Source organism: Dioscorea cayenensis, chromosome 10 (assembly GCF_009730915.1).
Source record: "Dioscorea cayenensis subsp. rotundata cultivar TDr96_F1 chromosome 10, TDr96_F1_v2_PseudoChromosome.rev07_lg8_w22 25.fasta, whole genome shotgun sequence".
NCBI lineage: Eukaryota > Viridiplantae > Streptophyta > Magnoliopsida > Dioscoreales > Dioscoreaceae > Dioscorea > Dioscorea cayenensis.
Window position 1 is genome coordinate 21902547 of NC_052480.1, and position 11007 is coordinate 21913553.

The following is an 11007-nucleotide window of genomic DNA, read 5'->3' on the forward strand; positions in this document are numbered from 1 at the left end:
CAGCGGTTCAGACAATGGCATCCATCCGCTCGGCCACGCCAACAAATATTTCTTTCTTCGAATTCACGAACCAGTTTCGTGAAACTATATATTTAAACGTATAGAATATAATTAAACGGAGAACAGAATATTTAAATGGTTATTAATAAGTTAAACCAGTAATACTAAAAGTTAAACGCTAAAACAATGTTTAAACATTAAAGTACTTCAGAGTGTTAGACATCAGTCCATGATTTATTACCTCTTCCATCGAGACGACGACAGCCTGCGTGCGACCGTCGTCATTGCTCCGGTAAGCACTTTCACCAGATAGCGCAAGAGATCCTCGGGATCCTTGGGCACGAAACTGACTTTCTTCCCCGCTCCGGCCACCGTGAAACCGTGCACGCCATAGCGACCGAGCAACCCCAACGCACCCCTCGTGGCCGCCTTCTTCCCGGCAAGCATCTATCTCGCACCGCGGCGTCAGCCAGGAATATCCTCCATAAGCGACTCGTGCCGCCTCGCTGCCCACGCCAGACGCTTCCCAATACGCAGTCATGTAGATCGATCACGTAATCAACGATCCAGCTCGGAACCGAGCACGATGGCCGATCTGGAAGCAGGACCGGTCCCCACGTAGGCAATATCACCCATCGGAGCTCGACAAAATTATCTTTCTCCTGCTGCCGACAAGTCAAGTCATCAGTAGTGTCTCGACTGAAAGAGTCCTCCGGCTCGCTCAGTAGGTCTTCGAGCAGACACCTACCGTACCGGACTGACTGCTTCTTCTTCTCGTAGATCACCCGCACGCTTATCGCAACGTCACTAAGAACGAGGGGCCACATCTCGAGGTCTGAAACTCAGCAGTGCCTTCGATCCTCGAATTTATCGTGGCGACCATCGCATCTTTGCAAAAGAGAACTGAAGAAGGGCCTCTCGCAGTAGTACGAGCTCTCCACTCAAATAACGTACCGCAAACGCGCCCTTCAATAATCTCCCAAATGGCCGAGTCAGTGTTAACTTTCAATTCACTGCCTATTGGCCTCCACAACCATGCCACAAATAGCAACGCCCACTAACCAGGCCGATTTCCGCCTATAATCACAAGCGGCAGACGTATACAAAAGCTTTAAGCTGCTAATATAAGGTTTTAAACCCAGATCTCTCAGTCTATTAAACGTAGAGATAAATGTTAAACAGTAGACCCATTTTGTTAAAATGTAGACGGAATACTTAAACGAGACAACAAATGTTAAATCAGAACATCTCATTTCTTAAACGCCAAACCCTCATTTTCAGAACCGCAAACTATATCAAACGAAAACTGAAATGTACATTATAAATATTACACAAATCATAACAATCGACTATTTCGAGTAGCGTATACACACGAAAACGAAAACAAAACAAAACCCTAACTCAGAAATCTCCCCAGCAGATCAACAAAACCCTCAAATGAGAAACTCTCGCACTTCAATATCTTCCAACATAAACAGAGCACAAAACAAAAACCGAAAAATCTTTCTTTCGTAATGTACCAGCTAACATAAAACCATACTCAACACCTGATCGAGAACTCAATGAAACGCCAACTAGTCACATGGGACTTCTCCCTTCGAGATAACGTCAGGAAAGGGAAAAGATACGAAATGCATACATGTAGGCTTCACCGTAGAGACTAACTTCGAGATCACTTCTGAAATGAAAAGTTCAAGACGCGAGTCGAGAAAAGAATTAAACTACCCAATAAATTGCCTCCTCGCTATCCTACGAAAACCCCCACTCTCCTCAAACCGCGAGACGGTCAAGGCACCTACGACTCCCCACGCAAGGGCATTTTCATTCAAAAATTTGAAACTCAATTCGCTCACATCCGCTATGTGGTCTCGGCTCAAAAACATGACTTTAAAAGGAGTGGGTTTTATCAGAAACTAATCGGGTGTTTTTACAATTTTACAAACTTAAAAGGGTCTAATTTCCACATAATTTAATGTATTTAACATGAAAAAAAAAATAATTGGGGTTTGTGGGCCCCACTTAAAAGGATTACGTGGCAAAATGATGTCCACCCAAATGAAGGGTGCCCACTTCCCAAGAATATGTGTAAGGTTCTCTCCTTTGGGATAAGGATTGACTGAACCGTCAACCAGAGAGAGATCCCGCCACGCCATCAAATCCAACCGTCCAATTCACCGACGTCACCCGCCGCATCCACAGCGGGCCAAGATTGCAAAACACATATTTTCTTCTCGTCCTTCAACAAAATAAAATAGTCATATAATCCCCTAAACCAAAAATCCGACAAACCACACGTCAGATATGCACGTATGTAAAACATCGGTATAAATGATACACTATTACTCATAAGCTACTCAAGTTAGCTCGAACTCGACTTGTTTACGGTCGAAACTCGAGCTGCAGTAGCTGAGTAATCAAGCGAGCCGTTCAGCATCTCAATATTTCGACTGAATGCTCGCAAAGCCTTAATCGAAAGATAGACTTGTGTGTATATATATTAAATATTAGTTTACAGATATATATATATATATCATTGAGTTTGAGCTCCAACTCGAGTTTGAGTAAAAAAATATCTCTAATTAAATATAATTTATTATTAGCTTTTATTGAGTTTAATCGAGTGAATAACTCGATTTATTTATCGAGTATAGCTCGATTTACAAAAACAAAATTCGATCGAGTTCGAGCCGAGTATCAAGCAACGAGTTTTCAATCGAGCTTGAGCTTGAGCAGCTTGCTGCTCGACTCTAACTCAATCAATTACACCTCTAGTAGAGCGAGGTCAGCAAGTATGATATTCTCTGCTTTCTTGAGTTTTGGAGTTTCATCTCGGATTCTTTCCAAAATGAATATTATACACAAAGAACTTAGTACCAATAGTTTAAGAGAATACTAGTTCAAAGAAAATTTTACCCATCCTATAGATTATTTAATTTCTAATTTATTAGTGAAAATGTTAAATAAACTATAAAGATTAAAATATACAAACTATTTTTCATTTATAGATTGGTTTAAATAAAATGTTTACATAATTCAAGAACAAAAATAAATTTTGTATAATTTAAAAACATTGTAATGCATCAACAACCCAAGACAAATCTTTTAATATTATATAGAGTTTGATTGATAATCTTCCACCTTGTTATATATTAAATATATTTATGAAACATATAGGAAAAAGGACCATAATGTTTCCGAAATTTCAACTGTCTCCACAAAACATTTTGATTTTTCCAACCTATCAAACTACCCAATCAATTGTTATATATCAAAATCATATTTATTTGACATATTTTTTCTAATTTAATTAAATAGATTTAAGATTATTATTTTACTCTTATACTTCACTTTGTTTGGGCAAGGTCACCCCACACAAAGCGAGCTCACCTTAACAATCTCGGCAAGCTTACTCCAAGACTAAGATTGGGGAAAATAATAAAAAATACTAATTTAGTAATCATAAGGATGTTTGGAGCATGTTTTTTTTTTAAAAAAAAAAATGTATTTTTAGAGTAATAAAAAATTTTAGGAACTAGGTGGTCCTAGAAAAATTACCAAGGACGTCCCAATCATTATCCCAAAACTATATGTAATGATATAAATAAATTAAAAACAAACAAATAAATTTAGAAAAAAAGTTTTTTCTCTTTGAAAATGACAATAAGTGTATGTTAGTATCTCCATTATATATGAGTTAATATCTCAAATGCATATGTCAACAGGTATACGTGCATGAGTTAATACTTCAAATACATCCTCATCTAGTTGGCGTATGTTAATGAGTGCAACATCACTGGTAAGCTAATTCATCCAACAATGATTCGAACTTTCATCACTCCTCATGCGCCACACAAAAGGACCCATGTTAATGTTACTAACCATTTGAACTAAGTGGTTGGTAAAAGAATATTTTTTTTTAATAATTTCATGGCTATTTAGTATATAAATAATTTAACATGTTCTTGGTCTATTAGCACCAATCTCTTACATAGGTTATTCATTTTAAAGAGGACCTGAGATTAAATCACAAAGTTCATATAGTGAACGTACTGTACGTCATAGTTTTTTACAATTACACTCCACGTAGTATGCACGTCCCTCGATAATGTAAAAATAGAGGGTCCATGTCATGTATTTTATTTCAAAATTAATTAATTAGGAATGCAAAATTATGTCTCAACCTGTTTGAATAAAATAAATAAATAAATAAAAGAAAATAAAAGAAACATTATCGGATGCTGTCCAAATCCGGGTTTGGCTCCGGATCCGAAGCAGGGGGACCGACAAGCTCTAAACGAGGTCCAGCGCGAGTTTCGAGCAGTGGACCTATCGAACCGTTGCTTTCCTGCTTGCTCTGTTAATTTCTAGCCATTCGGGTCATTACACGTGTGCAAAAGAGAGCCACAACATGGTGCCTCAGGTACAACTGCACGGGCAGTGGGCAAGTGGGCCTGGGCCGTTAAACCCTTTTCCGGAATTCTCGCGCAAGTTGGGCCTCCAGTCCAAAAATCACGTGACGACAAAAATCGTTATCGGACAACGTGCCCCAAAAACCAAGATCCCAAATGGTTGACCTTTTTTGACATATATACCCCTTTGGTGAATGTATATTTATTTTTTAAAAAAAAAAAATTTCAATTTTATTTTATTTTTTATTTTGAGTCCACTAAACTTTACACATAAGTTTATCGAAAATTTAAAATTTATTTGGGTTCCCTATACACTTTTCAAAAGGTAACAACATATGACTATAGTAAAAAAATCACTTGCAACTCTAAAATTACAAAATTTTATCTAATGTTATTTAGGTTTTATGAATATATAGATATAAGGTCTTTGATTCACTAGTTCTTTAAGCACTACATACTCTAAATCAGTGTTCAGCAAGGTACTAAGAATCCTATAAAAAAATAAATTTCTCTCAAAGATTTATATATATATATATATAACCAAACTCAAACTCAAACTCATTTGTTTGATTGGTTTAAATCTTAATCAGTTGGAATAGCCCAAATTAATATTATCTTATATTTTGGTGGAATTGATTTGATTTGATTTTTTTTTTTATTTATAGCGATGATCTTCTTTTATAGTAATATGAATTATTATTTATTCATTAAATTCTCCAATAATTTAAAAATCAGCATACATGAATTAAAAAAAAAATCTACATGACTATGATATAAGATTGGATTGAAAGTATCTGACTCTCATCTAAAAATGAAGTAAAATCAAAGTACAACAACAAGAAGAAGTTGAGAAGAGGAGTAAATATATATATATATATATATAAAATAAATGAAGTACATGATTCTAAATTTGACTAGAAAGCCACACAAAGTAAATAAGAGGTTAACTATGAATAGAAGAAAACTTCATATCTAATAAAGAATGGGTACTATTTGTTTGCATGGAAGAGTTGGCCACTTGGTTTTGCCAAGGTTAAGGACAATGAAGTCACAATCATGTCCTAAAAAGAAAGCAAGGTTTAACTTTGGCCCTCTGATAGTACTGTTTTCATTGTCAGTGTTGGCATGCATATGGCCTCTCCACTTGCTCAAATTCCCCTCCCAACTTGTCACTTGAATTCCTTGTGGGGACACTCTAATTATATTCTAATTAATCTAATTGATTATTTTTTTATTATTTTTTAAAAAATCGAACTTATATTATATGAACTCGATTCAATCTAAATAGATTCTTCGGTATATATTTATATGTTTGTATATTATATGGACTCAATTCAATCCGATGATGAAGGGTGTAATTCCGTATTATTTAAAAGATATTGATGTGTTTTGCAAGTTGAGAAACAATCCAAAGAGAATATATTCATTCAAAAGGCATTCAAATTTGAGTCATTTAAAGCAATTGAATCCCAATTTTGTGGGTTTACAAAAGTTAAGATCATCAACAAGAAATTGATTTTTATAAAAATTCAAAAACTATGACAAGTTAGAGAATTTCTTTTGCTTTTCAAGGGCATGATCTAATGAGGCCCAAGTTGTAGAGGAACTTTTCCGATCTAGACCGAAAAAGAGTACCGAAAGAGAACTTCTCGTTGTCTGATTTCGACCTTGAGTACGCCGTGATGTCTTTTACTCGAAGAATTGCCTCTCCAATTTCACTTCGTATCGCCTCGATTATTCGGCTTTGAACTTTATTACCATAAGTATCAGTCACAAAGAACACATTCACTGCTTTCGATCCTCTAGTAGTTACTTCAGCTCGAGAGACCGAAAGACCGTTTTCTCTAAATATACGAGTGACATCGGATAGTAGGCCAACTCTATCATTGCAACACAATTCAAGCCTCAATCCCTACATCAAAAACAAATTATTAGTACTCAAAGACAAACGAATATTTTTTTAATTGATCGACGAAAATAAACAATACCTCTGTAGTTCTTCTTTGAATAGCAGCCTCCAAGCAATGAATTAATCGTCGTCGCTCACCTTCGGAACTAATAGGATATCCATCAAGATGTCTAATGTAGTATTCCTACAAACCCGAATCAATGTCACACAATATATTTAGACAATGCTAGCAGCAAAGAAATCAAAAACAAACCTGATACGCTTCTGGTCCTTCAGCAATGATAGTAGCATGGAATACGACGTATTTCATATCGGTCAGAGTACACACCGTGTCGAAAAGTAGCTTAGGCCGGTCATCACACCGAACATTGATCAATGAGTATCCTTTCTCTACATAATTCTCAACGGTAACAATCGGTTTGATTCTTTCGCTAATTGTTAATCCAATAACTTCTTCTTGAACATTATCAATGTCGTAATCACGATCTGCATACATCATTTGGTGTAGTCTCCTTTCAGTATGAGTTTCACCGATAGAGATCGCCGTCTTAGCGCTACGTTTATCTCGATTTCCTTTAAGTACATACCGAAGAAGCCGCCTAATGTTAGCAAGCCTATCAGAGTCCTCAATTGGTCCTCTGGTTGATTCATCGGTAATGTATACTACTGAAGCCATTCTTGAATTATGAGTCCAAACTTCAGCAGCAACAACATTGCATTTTAGGTCTGTTAAGACGGCGAAAATCTCCGACAGTAAACCTGGTCTGTCGATACCAATTAACTCAATCGAAGTATGTTCTAATGCCGGTTCGACGCCTACTGACCGAACACTATATGCTCTAGCTGCTAATGACTATATAAAACAGAAAAAAAACATAGTTTGTTAAAAATCATTGACATGAAATTGGATTGAAGATTTGAACATTGATTGAGTACCTGTTGAATCTTATCAGAAACTTCATAATCAATGAGCTTATTACCATCTTCATCCACAACATGGAAAACTAAAAATGAAATAAAAGGAACAAACACAAAAAATCAAAAACAGAAATAAACAAAAAGATGAAAACAAAAAAAGAAAAACACAAAGTTTAGTACCATCCATAAACCATTCTCCATCTGAAGAAATGTAAGCTCTTTTGATGGTGATATTCAAATCAGTCAAGACTTGAACAACATCCAAAAGACTCCCATGTTTATTAATACTATCCACCTACATTCAATCCAAGTTTACATGCTACTAAAAATAATAATAATAGAGAATACTGAAAACAAAAATACAGGAAAGAACAAACCTTCACAAGTGTGGCTTTTCTGCTTGAAGCATTATCCACAGTCACTCTGAAAACAAGAGTCAACAAAAATCAAACTAGAAAGAAAAAAAAAATTGTAAAGAAAAAAAAAACAAGAAAGAACAAACCTTGGAGGATTCATTCTAATGACCAACTTCTCATACTCATCATCAATGTCAATCAGAAGAAGAAGAAGAAGAAGAAGAAGAAGAAGAAGAGGAACAAGAAAAAGAGTCCATTGCCAAGAAGAAAAAGTGAGTTGCTTGGTTTTGGATGGCATATACCAACCACCGAGTTAGGATATATATATATATATATATATTAATATTAATATTAAAATTAATATATATGTAACTTAGTTTGTTTTGGTGTCTCTTGAATAAAATGAAGAGATAGAAATAGAAGGTGGTCCTATATGATATCACCACTCTTTCCAAAAATACACCTCTGGATCAGTGGATCATGTCAAAACATTTCCTTTTTTTTAAAATTTTTTTTTATTTTTTTGACTATGGAATCTATGGATTATTTCTCCTTGAAGGGTTGTGATATCTTGGTTTGTGGGATTCTATGGGTTGGCTTAAATTTTTATTGATTTTTTAACATTGAATCTTAAGTAGGAACTTGGTTTATTAAACATATATTTGTATTAAATTTGCTTTTAATTCTCATTAACAATTGATTTTGTTTTTTTGATCTCTAGGATTGTTTTAAAATTTGGTTCTTTTCAATAAATGTATGGTGAATCTTTTTTGGGTTCTAATTTTGGATATAGTTCATAAATTTGATATTAATTCAACTATACTCATGACTTGATTATATGCTTATATAATACTGTATATTTCTTCGAGATATTATTGTATTTTTTTATTTTTAAAAATAATTTTAAAATTTGAAGGTGAATTTTTTTAATGTTTATTTTAGGATTATTTTATATTTGGTAATTTTCTATAGATGATATGGTGAATCTTTTTCGATTTTTAACTTTAAATATAACCCATAAACTTGGCATTAATTCAACCATACTTATAACTTGATTATATAGATATATAATATATTTCTTTAAGAAATAAAGTACTAATTCTCAATTATTGATTTTTTTTATTCATGTGAAATAATTTTAAAACATGAAGGTTAATTTTATTGTTTATTTTAGAAAATTTTGGTAATTTTCCATAGATAGTATGATGAATCTTTTTTGGGCTCTAACTTTAAATATAGCCCATAAACTTGATACTAATTCAACTATACTCATGACTTGATTACACATATATGTAATATATGTCTTTAAGAAATAAAGTACTAATTCTCTATTACCATTTTTTTAATCTCGTGAAATCATTTTAAAATTTGAATGTGAATTTATTTTTTGTTTATTTTATGATTATTTTAAACATTGGTTCCTTCTATAGATGTAATGGTGAATCTTTTTTTATTATCTATCTTTAGATATAGTCTATAAATTTGACATTAATTCAACTATACTCATAACTTGATTGTATATATATATATATATAATATTTCTTTGAGAAATAAAATACATATATTTTTTTTTAGAACTGTTGATATTCAAAGACGCATACTTAGATAATATTAAAGTTCTACCCATGCACCATCACCCGGCCAATATAGGATTGGAATGTAAGTATGCTTCCAAAACCAGAGACTTTTGCCACCTATTGTATTTTGCAACCCAAATCTTGCACAATAAAACTATTATCATTGGGCTAAAAGCACTTTAGTAATACTAATTCTTTATTTTTATTTTTTTTATTCAGGTAAAATAATTTTAAAATTTGACAGTGAATGTTATTGCTTATTTTATTATTTAGTGTATTACATTAATTTTTAAATATGCCACCATGAAATTTTCACTATTATTAAAAAAAACTCAAGCAAAGAGTTCATATCTTGTATTAATAAGTCCATATTTATTTATTAAAATAATATTTTAAAATGTATCATAACCAAAAACATTAGGTTTGCAATAGCTTAAACTTACTTTTTAGAATTGATTTAAATGATAAAATTACTGAATTAATACCAACAAATGAATTTGTTCCCCTACTCTTTCTTTTTCTTTTTTTTTTAAAAGAATCATAGTTTTCTTTGTATAGTTCTCTTTTACAAATTTATTTACTGTTCATAACTCCAAGGATTTAGGACAAAGTTTTTTTTTTATTTCACATTTTAAAATAATGTTTTAATAATCTTCACTATTATTACAAAAAATTTAATAACAAAGCCTATATTATGTTATTAAGTCCATATTTAAATTAATGCAACTATAAAATTGATATATAACGGATGGTGTGAATTCCCATGCACAGGGTGGGAATATCATGATATATTCAAAACAAGTGCGTAACTCCTGACAATGATTTGTTAACTTTATTAAAAAAAAAATACATATAACTTCATTAAAAAGTAAAAACTAATATATATATATATATATATATATATATATATATTAATATCGGTGTAACGTTGCTGTGATAATGCAGAAAAAATTACTGCAATCTTTAAAAGAAAATAACATCATTAGTCCTATCAATTATTTTTTTCGACATCAAAGTGTCATTTTGACAATTAAATATCAGAAGCATTTGCCGGGGATCGAAACACGGATTAAAGGTTCATCGCCACCGACGGTCTAGAACATCGGAAGTAATTAACATAAGAACTCAAATCATGAAATTAAAATCATAACTGATATAGAACAAAATTACATTAAAAAAAAATCAGACAACTCCATTCATTCCAAAGAACATCATCGAAAAGTTCGGTCTTTAATTATGAAACAGTGTCATTCCTGTCGATTGCTTTACATAACCTCAATTTCAAATTCAGAAAAGAAATGCTTGATCATAGAATGGTCAATGATGGAAAAAAAAAAGATTAATTCTTTTATCGATACATTTTCTTTCAACCAAACATGATAATTCTTTTTCTTGTCATCAATTCCTCTCAATCTGAACACAAACAACCAATTACACCTGGATACTGAAGATTAACACTGCATTACATGCATTTACCTGCTTATCATTTGCTTCAATTGCAATAACAATGAGAAAAATTCATAAATCAGAAGAAATGATAAAAAATCATCGAACAAGAAAAGCCAAAGTTTCTATGTGCAATTGTTTTCGTTTGTAAAATTGATCAGGTATTATTATGAATATGCTAATTGTATATGCATTCAACAGATCGATCTCGTACTGACATTGTTTTAGTGTTATAATGCTCAATATTTGTTAAAACAGATTTTTATAAACAAATTCAGTATGATATTGATATAGGAAGGTAATAAAAACTTGTGGTCATACTACTAGCAAAGCTGCATAACCAAATTTCATCGGTGAAGGATTAAAATCTCCTATCGAAGAATTCAGGTTTT

The 11007-nt window shown here is 32.6% G+C and overlaps 1 protein-coding gene across 1 annotated transcript; it reads right to left on the bottom strand.

Moving 5' to 3' along the window:
• Window positions 1–5848: 5848 nt before the first annotated feature.
• On the bottom strand, window positions 5849–7890 carry LOC120270371 (ACT domain-containing protein ACR4-like). Its single transcript, XM_039277368.1, has 7 exons — window positions 7739–7890; window positions 7614–7659; window positions 7417–7531; window positions 7255–7322; window positions 6572–7171; window positions 6398–6502; window positions 5849–6321 (listed from the first exon to the last, which is right to left on the bottom strand). The coding sequence occupies exons 1-7, from the start codon at window positions 7888–7890 to the stop codon at window positions 5977–5979; spliced, it is 1431 nt and encodes a 476-aa protein (XP_039133302.1). The 3' UTR covers window positions 5849–5976.
• Between the last annotated feature and the right edge of the window lie 3117 nt (window positions 7891–11007).

Excerpts from the sequence above, each read along its gene's own strand:
- LOC120270371 (XM_039277368.1), bottom strand. The coding sequence starts at position 7,890 with ATGCCATCCAAAACCAAGCAACTCACTTTTTCTTCTTGGCAATGGACT. Across the intron at positions 7,532-7,613 it reads GAAAAGCCACACTTGTGAAG|GTGGATAGTATTAATAAACA; the intron begins GTTTGTTCTTTC and ends GATTGAATGTAG. Across the intron at positions 7,323-7,416 it reads TGGAGAATGGTTTATGGATG|TTTTCCATGTTGTGGATGAA; the intron begins GTACTAAACTTT and ends TTTCATTTTTAG.